At 38.9% G+C, this 16,160-nt stretch overlaps 1 protein-coding gene across 1 annotated transcript in view; it reads right to left on the reverse strand.

Moving 5' to 3' along the window:
* Positions 1 to 16,160, reverse strand: part of ptprq (protein tyrosine phosphatase receptor type Q) — a 181,552-nt gene that overhangs the window by 40,901 nt on the left and 124,491 nt on the right. The window contains exons 39-41 of the mRNA XM_060840057.1: positions 5,622 to 5,841; positions 3,228 to 3,301; positions 568 to 667 (exon numbers count right to left, since the gene is read on the reverse strand). Of these exons, the coding sequence (XP_060696040.1) occupies positions 568 to 667; positions 3,228 to 3,301; positions 5,622 to 5,841 (394 nt within the window). The remainder of the gene's footprint in view (positions 1 to 567; positions 668 to 3,227; positions 3,302 to 5,621; positions 5,842 to 16,160) is intronic.

Consider the following 16,160-nt stretch of genomic DNA (forward strand, 5'->3'; position numbering starts at 1 on the left):
TTTAAGTGCATACTAATAGCTTAGAATAACCAAATGCTGCTTTAAGCACTCTCTTGATAAATGATACTGTAGAAATGTGATGTAGGAATGATGGGATGGTTCTCAATCTATGGCAATGTAGCTAAGAATTTAAATTGTAACAATTATCTATTGTTAGATAGGCAATGTAGATAAGCAAAAATTGAAGGTTGAGTTGCCACAGAAGCCAGCAGATCCATGACTGAACTTGAGATAAGAAGGAGGGCTTGCATTAGGTTGCAAATGATAAACGATGTTGAAAACTTTGCATTGGAGGTTGCCATAAAACTGGACAAAGCTTGTCCCCGCATTGATATTCACCAATTCAGGTGTGTTAGATCTCTGGAGCAGTTGGTGCTTGAACCTGGGCTTTTCAGTTCAGTGTTAGGGACACTCCAACAACACCACAAAGGCCACTTGCCCCAGAATATACTTAACTAACATCTCTAATTACTTTACAAAAGATTCAAAAAAGGCTGCTTTAAAATCACTACAACAGGCTAGTTGAATTTATACATTTTAAAATTGAAGGCATTTTGTTCTTCCTACCTCGCAATTACATATGCAGCTATCACAAGGAGAACGACAGAAAGCACACATAAAGTCACTGCAAGAATTATTTCAATAGTTCTTCCTGATAGACCTTCAGCTGTAATGGCAATATAAGCATGTCAAAAAAAAACTGCATGTCATTTAAGTATAACTAGATGCAATTAATTGGAATAGCAGAATGCATTCTGAATTAGCACTACTGGACACAGTGAAATGAATATGTAGTCAAGATTCAATATCAGGTGAAAATAAGCGCTTGGACTTTGATGGTTGATTAACTTTATATCATAGACTCCCTTCAGTTTCGTTAGAGGCCATTAGGCCCTTTGAGTCTACACCAACCCTCCAAAGAGCCATCCTTACCCTGTGACCCCACATTTCCATAGCCATTTCACTTAGTCAGCACACTGTGGGGCAATTTAGCATGGCCAATCCACCTAACCTGCACATGTTTGGACTCTGAGAGGAAACCACAGCATCCAGCAGAAATCCACGCAGACATGATGAGAACGTGAAACCTTCACACATACAGTCACCTGAGGCTGGACTCAAACTCAGGTCTCTGGCGCTATGAGGCAGCCATGGAAACCATTGAGCCACTGTGCCATCTACAGTTCCCAATTTAGGTTGCATACAAACTTTGTGCAGCTTATTCATTTCAATTATTGCTGCTAGATTACACAGAGGCAGGATTGTTGTGTGGGGAGTCATTTGGCATTGGGGCCTGCAGCCAGGACAAGGGTAAAGAGTAGTGCAGCTGTCAGCTTTCAGGAATGGGAAGGTGCATGCAAGTTTCACTGCACTTGACTTAGATAAGAACCCCAAGAAATGTCATACAAAAAAAATGACGTGTAACCACACTGAAATGCTTGGTGCATTGGCAATCCTTCCAGAAAGATTACCAGTATTATCAAGGAGTACAAAAGAATACAATACCAAACTTGCATATGGCTTTGTGTAGACATGGAGTTCAATATTTTCCAGTGTGTAAGAATCCATGCAATGTCTAAGTATTGGAATGGAAACTCAGAATGAAGTCATGCAAGTGTAGCTGGCTGTTACCATGACTGTGGACAACATTGTTCAAAGGTCTTGCAGGATTTCACATCAGTCCAGCAATCTGCCCTCCAATAAGATTGCTGAGGTGCCATTGCTGGTTGTTTGCAGCAATATTTTGAATTAGCAGGGAGCAGGAAGATTTTCTTTTGACTGGATTAAAGGTAAGGGCTTCAGACTCCAGACAAACAGCAATGAGGTTAACCAAAATGGACTGGCAAGCCACACAATTCTCAAGTATTTTGGGATGGACAACAAATGCTGACCTTGCCATCACCCCACTCACATCACTTGAAAGAATAAAGGGCACAGGGTAATCCTGCATCATGATCTCCATGGCTATTTTTGTGACCTGTCCAAATTTGTGGCCAATTTGAAATCATGATTTAGAAAGTGAAAGTATCCTTATGTCAGTGAAAAACAACAACTAGAGACTTTGATGTTAGTCACTTTTACAGCAGAGCAAACACAATGTGCTTTAACTGTTAAAACCTACTGTCTGGTTTTTACATAATTAGAACTCTTGAACAGCAAGAACAATGAATAAACACATCTAACAAGCACAGGAATAATATGAAGTATGAACGAGAAAACACAAGACACTTGTTTTATCATAATTAGTTGCTTTGGACTGGATGAAGCAACAAAGCTTTGTCTATACAGGCTCATTAAACACATAAAATCAGAGTTACTCCGTAAATAAATTTAGCAAGTTGATATGCTGATTCCTGTGGAATAGCCTTTCTTCTTGCACGTGAAGGTTAAACCTTGCACTTCTTGGATGTTTCAGAGCCAATGCTTTTACAGCGACTTAAACAATTGCAGTTTGGCAAAGCGTTCCAAATATATTTATCAACTATAGTTTTAAACTAAACATAGGTGGCATAATTTTATTTAAATCACTTTTCTCTGAATCCAGAAATAACTTAGACATCAAAATATGGAAACTATGAAATTCTGTTAGAAAATGAGACTGGCAATGTTGTGGTGAACAGAGGAAAATGAAACCTATGGAAATTACATTAATTTAGCTGTTAAACATTTTTTAAAAAGTAATCAATATGAGGAGAATGGACAGAACCTTCAGCTTTGCAGTTTAAAAGAATGCTACGAAAGATATATAAATAGTTGCTAATCAAGTGTTGCATGTTTTGCATTCACTAAAAGTAACACTGAGCTTACTATCAGATTTTCATACTACAAAGCTAAATATGAACATTATTTGACACCTGATTCTTTTGCTTTTGACTAAGATATTGTCTTAAATTATAACGTGCCATTTCCTCATTTCTCTGAATTATTGGGAAAGAAGCATTATCGGGCGTTTTACGAGCCCTCTTACTTCTATGGATTCTAAACAGAGGCTCTGTTGTACCTTTTATGAATTCAGTGTTGGAGCCCAGAAGCCATTGTAAAAATGTAAAATACTTTGGCAGCTTATGACAAAGCTTATTAACTTCAAGTTTATAGTTTTCCGATCCGTTCTTACAAATATGGAACACTTGTTATACCATAAATGAATAACTCAAATATAAAAGACTATAGTATCATAAAATTACAAAATTAACTTATATTTTTCAATTCTATTTTGTATAAGTTACCGAGGGTCTTGACTGGATCAGAGTAATCTGAATCAGTAAATTGTTTTTGAAAGTTTGTTGCTCTGAACTTGAATCTAAAAAAAAGACAAATACATTACAAATCAAGTTAACCACAAACTAATTCCTATTACACCCATTATGAATTTGCACATCTTATTTTCACATATTCAGTGGCTGTGGCTGACATAAGTATGCCTGAGTGTCATAACTTTTTATGAACACTGATTCGCACTGACCTATATGTGTATAATAAAAGGATACAATTGTAAGAATATATAACTTTCTTGTGATTTGTGTCAACTGTGCTACTGTTTACTTTTATCTCATGGTCCATGTAGAATTTATAAATAGACTCACTTACAGAATATGACCCGGCTTATTTTGATGAATAGTTGTTCCAGAACAGATAATGTAAGCACATTGTTGATGAAATAGTTGAGCCAAGCAATTTAGTCCAAATAGAAATATTAAATTTTGCTTAAATATGATCTTGATCTGAGTTTTAGAACATTATACTTTTATTATGTTCACCAAATTTTGCAAATCTGAGATGGATAAATCAAGAAGAACACCGCCATTAACAAGTTCCACACCAAGCCACTCACCATGCTGACTTTGAAATATTTCAATCTTTCTTCACTGTTGCTGGGTTAATATCCTGGAACTCGTTCCCTAACAACATTGTACATCTATCTACACCAATGGACTGCAGCATTTCAGTAAGGCAGCTCACTATTATCTTCTCAAGGGCAATTCGGGATGGTTAACAAATGCTGGTCCAGCCAGCAATGCAGACACCTCATGAATGAATAACACTAAATCTGCCAATAATCAGCAGTGAACTGGAATTTAAGGTTAATATTTAGATAAGTTATGCCCATTCACATAAATGTTTTGGGAAGTCAGCATAGCTGAAGAGGGATGACTATCCTGCAGTTCTTGGAAAAATACTGTGTAACATTAGTTCCATTCACTGGTTATAATCTAATTTATTCAGTATTTATTCTAATATCTTCCAAACTGGAGGAAGATTATACAAGAGGAAAATGTCCAAGGGAAGAAATAGTGATGAGAGTTTTGTGAGTTTAATACAAATTACCTTGAAATTGGGAAATCTACACTGCTTTATAATGAACAAGAGCTCAAATGTAGGAATAACTGTGAGAAAATATCCAAAAAGTAACATGCTCATCAGTACTATTGCTATTGGCATGTTAAAGAATTGAGAATAATTAATTGCATAATGATGTTCAGGCCATTATGGTGACACAGCTTATCAAACACATTTTTGTTGAGTTAAATTAATTAATGGTAATAAACTAATGCTCTTATCAGGACTTTTACACTTAATGGAAGGTCCTAGAGAGTATTGCTGAACAAAGAGACCTTGAAGTGCAAGTTCATAATTTCTTGAAAGTAGTCACAGGTAGATAGGATAGTGAAGAAGGCATTTGGTACGCTTTCCTTTATTGGTCAGAGTATTGAGTACAGGAGTTGGGCGATCATATTGCGGCTGCACAGGACATTGGTTAGGCCACTTTTGGAATATTGTGTGCAATTCTGGTCTCCTTCCTATCGGAAGGATGTTGTGAAACTTGAAAGGGTTTAGAAAAGATTTACAAGGATGTTGCTAGGGTTGGAGGATTTGAGCTATAGAGAGAGTTTGAGTAGGCTAGGGGCGTTTTCCCTGGAGCATTGGATGCTGAAGGGTGACCTTATAGAGGTTTATAAATTCATGAGGGGCATGGATATGATAAATAAACAAGGTCTTTTCCTTGGGGTGGATGAGTCCAGAACTAGAGGGCAGAGGTTTAGGTGAGAGGGGAAAGATATAAAAAATACTAAACGGGCAACTTTTTCACGCAGAGAGTAGTGCATGAATGGAATGAGCTGCCAGAGGAAGTGATGGATGCTAGTACAGTTGCAACATTTAAAAGGCATCTGGATGGGTATATGAATATGAAGGGTTTGGAGGGATATGGGCCGGTTGCTGGCAGATGGGACTAGATTGGGTTGGGATATCTGGTCGGCATGGATAAGTTGGACCGAAGGGTCTGTTTCCATGCCGTACACCTCTGTGACTCTTTGACTTTTTTGTATTACCACCTAGTGTTACTGAGCTTAAGCAAATTTGACATTTAAACTTAAGTGGATGTCAATGATTGAACTTGAACATCCTATCTAAAAACAAATTTTCCTTTTCTTTCCCATTCTCACTGCCATAGCAGTGACACTGACTTGAAATTGAACTAAAACTAAATAAGCAAGGAACAGGAAAATTATTTTGCAAAAAATGAGAGAATCTAGTCTGCTTCATGGTCACTGATCCTTTATTAACAGTTTCTAACTTTATCCAATATAAATATATAAAATAAGAACTAAGCTTTTACTTACAAGTACTGTATATCATGTTTTAGTGGTCCGTTGCAAATTTTATCTATATTTTGCTGACATGACTTTTCACTTCCAATGGTGTATGTTTCTTCAATAGCATTCTGTCGGTATGTGTTTGTTCCACTGCAGGGTGGATTTTGAAAGCCTTCATTTGCAAAATATGGTTTTGGTTTTCTTACATAAGCATCATACCATGTAGAAATATTTCTATCATTCATAGCTGTTAAGAAATTGAAATAAGAATTAACATTAAAAAGCAAAAGCTATTAGGTTTGAAAGTAAAATATGGATGCGAGAAATCTGAAATAAAAAGAGAAAATGCTGGAAAAACTCAGGGAGTCTGGCAGCACCTGTGGAGACAGAAACTAAGTTAATGCCACTAAAACTGTCCTGGGCAAAAGATTAAATTCCAACTGACTTGAGGCCATGGCATAGTAGCTTAGATTATCACTTTCTTTTTTTTTCCTCTCGATGTTACAAACTGCTGCTTATATGGAGGAATCTATTGAATCACTGAGCATATTTATTAAAGAGCTTTCTTGGAGCAGGCTCTTAATGGTAAAGATTCTAATGCAACTATTCATGTTTGGTCAGACTGTGTACAAAACTGAATATTTTCAGTAGATAACTTTCATTTTATTAAAATCAGTAGATATGTTACTCACTGCAGGAAATGCAGTCTTGTTACATCTTTTCCTTTGAGATGCTATTTGCAATCTTCTGCCCCAACGGAATTCAAATCTCATTTCCCATAATGTTGCTCTGTGAGTGTATTCTTTCTGCTGTTCTGCTTGATGCCTCTGCATGTTGAAGTTTCTTTTTGAAAAATGTATTCATGGGATATGGGTGTTGTTGACTGTGTCAGCACTTATTGCCCATCGTTTATTGTTCTGAAGAGGGTTGGAGGGTTGTGCTACCATCTTGAAACTGTTACAGTCTTTGGAGTGTAGGGACTTCCACAGTGCTGTTGGGAAGGGCATTCCAATACTTTGACCCAGTGACAGTAAGGAATGATGTTATGGTTCCAAGTTAGAATGATGTGTGGCTTGGAAGGAAACGTGCAAGTAGTGGTGTTCCTGTGCATATTCTGCCATGGTCCTTTCAAGCAGAAGAGCTTCCATGTTTGGAGACTGCTGTCAAAGGACTCTTAGCTACTGCAGTGCATCGTGTAAATGATACACTCTGCTGCCACAACCTATTGGTGATAAAAGACCTGAAGTTTGAAGGTTCTGAGTAGCATACCAATCACTTTGTCCTGGCTGCTGTTGAGCTTCTCAAATGTTGTTGGAGTATTTATTATCAGCACATCAACTTTGGATGAAAGAGTAACATTAAATAGGACTATAAAGCTGAAGCCTAAAAGGTATAAAAAGAAAATTGAAGTAACTTATGTGAGATGTGTAAGTATAGAGAAGAACTGCAACAAAAAGAACAAAATGGTTGCAGAAACTTAGGAAGATCACTGAAAATAGTTAAGAGAAAATTACTTATCAAATTTGGCTAAAAGAGAGACCAAAGCAAAAAAATTAAATCAAAAGGCATGGGAAACAAAGGCTAGCTTTGTTTACTTTTCTCAAAAGTTGTGAGTAATCACGACCTGAAAGTGCAGTGGATGCTGGGAAATTGAAGCAATTTAAGGAGGAGATAGACAGATTTTTAATTAACAACTGGTTAAAGGGTAATGGGAAGCAAGTGGGAAAGAAGGACAAAGATCAATAAGCTTGGAATGTAATGTAATGTCAACGTTAACAAGTCAACACATTAAGGGCACTCCATCCGAATATACGCAACACGCGCAACAAGATAAATGACATACAGATGTTAATGGAAGCAATTGTTTATTATCTAACTGCCATTACAGAAATGTGGTTGTATACTGACCAAGTCTGAGAACTGAATATTAAAGTAATATTCCCAGTAATAAGTTCGTAAGTTCATAAGATATAGAAGCATAATTAGGCCATTTGGCCATCAAGTCTGCTCTGCCATTTGATCATGGCTGATATGCTCCTAACCCCCACTTTCCTGCCTTTCCTACATATCCCAAAAGGCATGGAATCAGTTTATTATTAAGGGAGAACCTTAGATTGGAAGAACAAAATGTGAGATCTGAAATAACTTCACAAGTCTGGTATCTGTCACTCTATGTATACACATAGAGAATCTTTGACACTAATTCAGCTCCCTCACAGCCAGCTCTCAGATTGAATAGAATGTCTACACTCCTGTTTTTAATCTGTCAGCCAGGGCTTCCTCATTAGACCAGGTTTACAGCCCCAGTCTGGGAACTCACATTCTATGAGGTTCACCTGGTTGATCTTGTTATAATCTCTACATCCCACCCTCTGAGTCTGAGGACATTTTCTTTTTGCTCCTCTTGGGGCATTTTAGCACCAGGTCAGGTTCCTCCAATTCTGTCTCTGATATGGATGGTAACCCTCCTTTTCCAGCCAGAGCGTATCAGAAGAATTTCATTCCCTTTTCAGGCTGCAAAGGTGTCAAGATGGCAACATCGACCACATCCATCTCAGATTTCGAAGTATCTTCAACACTTGATGGACACGGAGAATCCATGGGTTCCAGGACAGTCAGAAAAGCTGTTGAGGAGCCTGGCATGTTTTGCTCCTGCACCGTTTGCGACTTTGCAGCTTTCATGCAGTCAATGTGCTTATTCAGGACTATCGCACCTACCTGCACTTTATTCATTACTGGACCTGACCTCATGTTGACCATGCCTCTTACCCATGCAGGGCCATTCCAGTGGTTCCCACACCAAGCTTTGTCCACTGAAATAAAGTCTCTCTTACTTGGCAGAGTCATGCGTCTGGCATTGGTGTTCCTGATGCCATTTCACCTTCCCTACCAGGGTTGGGAAGATTAGACTTCATTTGATGTGCAGTTTTCTCCCCAATAGCAACTCTTCCGGAGCTACCCCTGTAGTTGCATGATGAGTGGTCCTATAATCAAATAGGAACCGGGACAGTTTGTTGTCTCATGAATCTGTAGGCTGCTCCTTTAAGCCTGTCTTCAAAGTTTGGACTGCTCTTTCTGCCAGACCAATGGACAATGGATGACATTGAACTATCCTTACATGTCGAATGTCACTTGATTTTAGTAAATAGTCAAAATCCCTGCTGGTAAATGATGGCCCGTTATCTTTGACCAACACTTCCAGTAGTCCATGTATTGCAAAAGATGCCCAGTTTTTCTATTGTCATCTCAGTGTTTGACAAATGAACTTTATGCATGTCCAGCCATTTTGAGTGAGTGTCCAAAGAACACTTTGCCCATGGAAGGCCCCGCACAGTCAATGTGTAACTGAGTCCATGGTTTACCAGGCATTCTCACAAATGTGTAGGAGCTGGTGGTGGTAATTTTTGTCCTTGTTGCCCCACCTACATGGCTATGTCTACATCCAATCCTGGCTACCATTCATAACTTCTTGCAAATATCTCATTTTTGAAACCTCTGGATGATCCTGGTGGAGTTCAGCTAGTTTCTGGCAGTGACCTTTCTTCGGGACAATCACTCTTGCTCCCCATAGTAATATGCCATCATCTACCATGATCTAGACTCTCTGGGTCCAAAAAGATTTCAATTCTCTTTGTGTTAGCCCTCTGGTTTCTCCCATTACCAGCAGGTGTTTCAGTTTTGCCAGGACCAGATCGTTCAGCATCCAAATTTTGATATGGTCAGCTGTGACTAGAACTGTGTCTAGAAAATTTAAAACCATTACTCTTTCAGTGGTAGTGCCACACTGGTGTACCTGTCAGCGGGAGCCAGCTCACTGCACCTGCATTTGTTACTTGACCTTCCAGTCAGTGTTCCAACTTGTAATGATACGCACTTAGGATTGAGACCCCAATGCTGAATTCAGCCTGAAGTTAAAGACTGCACTGCCTTGTTCTCTTTAAGTAGATCAGCAGGAGTTTGAAGTCCATTATTATTACAAACTTACATTTGTAAAGATATTGGTGAACTTCCTGACTCCAAATATGATCGCCAAATCTTCCTTCTGTAGCTGGGCATACTTGTGCATTGCATTAGCCAAAGTCTTGGATGTATACATAATTGAAATTTTCTCTCCATTTGGCCATGTATGAGGTAATATTATTTTGTTTTTGATTTTATTGTCATGTGTACTCAAGTACCAAAACCATAGAAGTACAGTGAAAAGTGTGTAATATCACCACACAAAGCACCATCTTAAGTATAAGTACCTAGATACAGAATCTTAAGAACAGGCAGAAAGAAAGAACAAAGTTAAAAGTTAAACATTGCAGTAATTATAGTGTAGTGTAAAACACAAAATAAGGTTAAAAGTTACACTTTGCAGAATTTACTAAGTTTAAATAGAAAATAAAGAATTCAAGCTGAAAGTTCAAACAGTACAGTCTTTCTTGGGTAATACAATGGTGATGCCATACAGGGAGGTATTGCCTGTCATTACTAGATGTGATCATAGTGTGAGAACACCTTAGAAGATGACAGCTGTTTCTTCACTTCCCTGAAAGCTATGGCTCGGCTATGTGACCATTTCCAAGTCTGACCCTTTTTTAAGAGTTGATGCAAAGGTGCCAGGATGGAAGCTAGGTTTTGTATGAACTTTCCAGAATAATTCACCAGCTCAAGGAAAGACGTAAGCTCCAGCACAGACATGGGAGCAGGGCACATTTGATCACCCTCATTTTATCTTCCAATGGGTGTAACTGGGTTTGTCAACTCTAAAGCCCAAGTTAAGGCAGGTGGAGTTTCTGGAACACACATTTTTCCCTTCTAAGGCATATGGCCACCTGGGAGAAATATCAAAGAACCACGTCCAAGTTGTGTAAGTGCCTCTTATTGGTCATCTTGCTATTAGCATGTTATCTAGATTAAATGGTGACTTGAGAGAAGACCTTTTAAATATTTTCCTGAAAAGTTGCATAGGCTGATGATACCCCAAATGAAGGTCTCGTATATTGGTACAAACCCTGATGCGTATTAATTTTAACATACTTCAGGGATTCCCCATCTAACTACGATTGCAAATATGCATGGTTCATGCCCAGCTTCTTGAAGGACATCACCCCTGCCAGCTTTGCAAGAGATTGGGTATTTATCCAGCTGCAAAAAAATGGTTTAGTGATTGTTTACCATCTTGACACCAAGAACAGCTACATAAGAATCCTACTCATTGACTACAGTTCAGCCTTCAACACTATTATCCCCTCGACACTGATTACTAAACTTAGTGTTCGCGGACTAAGCCCCACTCTCTGGAACTGGATCCTCAGTTTCCTGACCCACAACCACAATCAGTGAAGACTGGGGACAATATTTCATCGTCACTAACTCTCAACATTGGAGCTCCCCAGGGATGCGTACTCAGCCCCTTACTGTACTCACTGTATACCCATGACAGCGTTGCCAAGTACCAGACTAATGCCATTTACAAGTTCGCTGATGACACCACCATAGTCGATCGAATCTCAGATGGGGACGAAACTGTCGACCGGTAGGAGACGGAAGACCTAGAAAAATTGTGCACTGAGAACAATCTAGCTCTCAATGCCAGCAAAACCAAGGAACTCATTATCGACTTTCGGTGGGATGTTACACATGACCCCCGACACATTAATAGCACAGAGATGGAACGAGTGGAGACTGTCAAGCTCCTAGGAGTGGTCATCCACAACAAGCTTTCCTGAACTCTTCATGTGGACACACTGGTTACAAAGGCCCAACAACATCTCTTCTTCCTCAGGTAGCTGAGGAAATTTGCCATGACGGCAAATACCCTTGCCAACTTTTATAGGTGCGCCATCGAGAGCATTCTGTCTGGGTGTATCACTACCTGGTATGGCAACTGTAACATTCAAGATTGGAGACGGTTACAGAGAGTGGTGAACTCAGCCCGGGCAATCACAAAGGCCAATCTCCCATTTACAGAATCCATTTACCAGGCCTCCTGTCAAGGAAAGGCCGCCAGCATTCTTAAAGAGCCACCCCACTCTGGCAATGTTTTTCTACAACCTCTACGATCCGGGAGAAGGAACAGAAGCTTGAACACATGCACCAGCCGGTTTCAAAACAGTTTCTACCTTACCGTTGTTAGAATACTGAATGGACTCACAAACTCTTAACATTCGCCTGTACCTGTGTTTTTGTTTTTGCCGCTGTTTACCTATTATTTACTATCTATGCTACTTAACTATGTGATCTGCCTGTATTGCTCGCAAGACAAAGCTTTTCACTGTGCCTCGGTACACATGACAATAAATTCAATTCAATTCGATTTAAAATCCCCAGAAAGGCAAACTGATCTGTTGGGATTCATAATCAGTATGACTAGTGCTACCAATTCTGCAAACTGGATTGGTTTGGTGATTCCTTTGCCTTCCAGCCTTCTGATTTCTGCCTCTACTTTTGCCCATAAGGCAACCGTCACTGGGTGAGCCTTTCAGAATCGTGGAATTGCTTTTTGGCCAACAAGCAAAGTGACCTTGGCTTGTTTGATAGTCCCTAGACCTTCCTGAAAAGCTCCTAGGTATTTAATTAGGACTTCACTCAGGCAGCCATTTTCTAATCAAAAAGTGTTGGAGCCTATCTCGGAATCCTTCTCAACCAATTTTGCCCCATTAATCTTGTGCTTGAGCTTTTTATTACAATCAGTCATAAAATTTACTACCTGCTGCAACTACAATGGCTTACCGGCCTGGATCTTGAAGAAACTTTCAACTGTTTGGCCAAGGCTTGGCTTGGTTTTGGGGTTTTGCTGTGGATTGATCTAGAATCGCTCTGTTCAGGATCTGTCTTGAGTGAGGTTATGCAATTGGTGTTCTCCAAGCTCAGTCAAGCTGGTGAGGGTATCTGCTTCCATTGGAATACCCTGCAATTAATATGCTCTGCTGCTGCATTTCCCAATGATGAAGCCAGTTAAAGTGTCTTTTTGAAGTCCAGTTGGGCTTGAGTTAGTAGGTGCTTTTGTATGATTTCATCATTAATCCCACTTGTGTCACCATTGAAATAACTCCACAGAGGTTGATATCCCATCATGCTTTATTCACATGTGGAGAGTCCCTCGGCAGCAGCTCTCAGAGTGAACAGGATGTCTGACACTCCTGTTCTTATGTGTCTGCCATGGCTCCCTGATTGGATTAGGTTAACAGCCCCAATCAGGGAACACATTTTCTATGAGGTCCATCTGGTTGAACTCGTGCCCGAAACGTCGATTTCACTGCTCCTCGGATGCTGCCTGAACTGCTGTGCTCTTCCAGCACCACTAATCCAGAATCTGGTTTCCAGCATCTGCAGTCATTGTTTTTACCCAGTTGATTTTAACCCTACTGCGAATCCTCTTGCAGGGATGCCTTCTTGAAGAAGTTTTCCTCCTCTCTCTACAAGAATCTCAGGGAGTACTCTATGCTACTTTCTCCCCCTCCCTAACCCCACCCTCCTCTCTTTTATCTCTCCACCCTTCAGGCACTCTGCCTGTATTCCTGATGAAGGGCTTTTGCCCAAAACATCGATTTTACTGCTCCTCGAATGCTGCCTGAACTGCTGTGCTCTCCCAGCACCACTAATCCAGAATCTGGTTTCCAGCATCTGCAGTCATTGTTTTTACCTAGGATTAGCTAAGGTAGAGCTAAGAAACAGCAAGGGATAGCAAACTTTGATATAAATTATTTAAAGATGAACAAACTATGATGATAGCATGGGCCATTAATCAGGCACGTGATATTAATTAGAAAAGCATAGGCAATACAGTAACCATAGGTGATTTCAACCTGTATATCCATTGGATAAATACTAATGCACTGGTGTTTTAGGAATGTGTTGACAATGGTTTTCTTGAGCCGCATGCTAAGGAATCAACTGGAGAACAGGCTATTTTAGATCTAATATATGTGGCAAAAATGGCTAATTAATAATCTTGTCATAAAAGAACTTTTAGGGATGAGTGATCATAATATGATAGAATTTTACTTTATGTGTGTGAAAGTGAGGTAGTTTACTTTGAAACTTAGGTGCTAAACCTGAATGAAGGAAAAATAAGGGTACGAGGAGCAACTTGGCTGAGTTGAATTGGGGCAAAACATTAAAAATTCATTGGTATATAGGCATCTTTAAAGAATTGTTCCATAGTTTACAGATATTATACATTCTTTCAAGTTAACAAAATCCCAAAAAAAGTCAGTCAACAAAAGAAATTAAGGATTATGTAAGTTTCATAGAAAAGAGCTACTTAGTTGCCAGAATTAGTAATAATCCTAAGGATTGGATTTGTTGAGTACTTGGTATCAGCTGTTCACAATAGATATTTGATGTGGGTACCAAATGTAATACTTTCAAGTTCGCAAATGACACAAAGTTAGGGTGGGAATGTGTTCTGAGGAAAATGCAAATTAGTTTCAAGAGAATTTTGGCAGATTTAATGGATACGAAAGAACACAAAAGATGGAATGTGGAAAAATGTAAGATTATTGACAATGATCGGAGGATCAGATGTATAAAGTACTTCTTAAATGAAAAGAGATTTGAAAGTATAGATATACAAAGGGATGTGAGTGTGGCCATCAATAAGTAGTTGAAGGCTAATGTGGAGCTACAGCAAGCAATCAAAAAGGCTTAAAGAAAGCCAGCCTTTATTACAAGAGGATTTGGGTACAATTGAAGTCTTGTTTCAATTGTATCTAGCCTTGCTTAGACCGCAATGAGTACCTTGAGCAGTTTGGTTCTCTTATCTGAGGAAGCATATCATTGCCATAGATGGAGTGCAACAAAGGTTCACCATTCTTGTTCCTGAGATGGAAGGACTATCCAATAAAGAGAGATGCAGGAAATTGAGCTAGAGTTTTGATGACAAGCGGGGATTGTATTGAAACCTATAAAATACTTAAAGATACAGACAAGGTAGGTACGGGTCCGATGTTTCTGTTGGTTGAGGAATTAACAATTAGGGGTATAATTTATAAATAATTAGCATCTGGAGATGCCGGTGTTGGACTGGGGTGTACAAAGTTAAAAATCACACAACACCAGGTTATAGTCCACCAGATTTAATTGAAAGCACTAGCTTTCAGAACACCGCTCCTTTGTCAGGTAGTTCATCAACCACCTGACGAAGGAGCAGTGCTCTGAAAGCTAGTGCTTCCAATTAAATCTGTTGGACTATAACCTGGTGTTGTGTGATTTTTAACTAAAGCTAATCAGAATGGAGAAGATCATAACTTTCTTTTTATTCAGCAGCTTGTAAATCTTTAATATTCTCCATCCCAGACATCCGCGAAAGTTCAGTTACTGAGAATGTTCAAAGTAGAGATTAAAATATTCTAAATACCAATGAATGCAAAGGGATATGGGGATAGCATGGGTAAAAATGCATCAATGTGGATAGTCATCCATGATCATATTGAATGGTAAAGCACACTAAATGGGCTGAATGACACTAGGCTGCTATAAGTTTTAAACTGGTCTTGGTACATTTTGTTTCAATTCAAGATATGTGCAAAACTAAATTGAATATGATGACAAACGCTGTAATTGAACTATGACTTTAGAAACAAGTGGGAAACAGTTTGTCAAAACTGAAATACTGAAAATTGTTGAGATATTAAATTGTAATAAAGTATACATGTAACACGTAGGTTTCTACTTTTTCACAGTATGGATACATATTGATTTCATCTCATTTCATGGAAAAATTGTTTTCTCATATGAAGATTTAAAAAGCTATAACTCATATATTCAAGATTTAAAAAGCAAGAATTGGAACTTCCATAAACCACATGATGGCAGTGCAGGAAATAGAACATGCAGCACTTACGAATTTAGAATGCTTGTCAGAGGATGTGTCTGAGATGCATCATTAGTGTGAGACACTTCTTAGTAGGTATGACATAGAACATAGGACAGTACAGCACAGAAACAGGGTCTTCGGTCCACAATGTTATGCTGAACTTGACACCAAATTAAACTAATACCATCTGCCCTACCTTGGTACATATTCCTCCATTCCTTGCATATTCATGTACTAATATCTAAAAGTCCCTTAAGTGCCCCTATCATACCTGGCTCCACCACCACCCCGGCAACATGTTCCATTTTCCTACCACTCTCTGTGTAAAAAGTCTTGCTCCTCACATCTCCTTCGAACTTCCCCCCATCACCTGAAATGCATGCCACCCTAACATTAGAGTCAGATGCTGAGTAAGATCCCTTAGGTTATGCTGACACTATGTGCCTAAAATGAGAAGATCTTTCACATTTCAATGTATCTCACCTTGATCGGCACATTAATATAATATAAATAATATCATTATTGGTTTAAGATGCTTTAATCATCACACATCTGCATCCTTCTGTCTTTGAAATCTGGGCCTTTATAACAGCATTTATTCTCGCACAAAAGTCAATTTCTGAGAGAAGGTATATGTCAAAATGTGCACATCTCAGTAGGAAAACATGCATTGTAATGTTATTGCTTTGTAGAAATACTGACTAAGGCAAGAGAAAATGTGATAGACTTTGAAATATGCTTTACTTGAACACAAATAA

This window comes from Hemiscyllium ocellatum, chromosome 19 (assembly GCF_020745735.1).
Source record: "Hemiscyllium ocellatum isolate sHemOce1 chromosome 19, sHemOce1.pat.X.cur, whole genome shotgun sequence".
In the NCBI taxonomy this organism is placed as follows: domain Eukaryota; kingdom Metazoa; phylum Chordata; class Chondrichthyes; order Orectolobiformes; family Hemiscylliidae; genus Hemiscyllium; species Hemiscyllium ocellatum.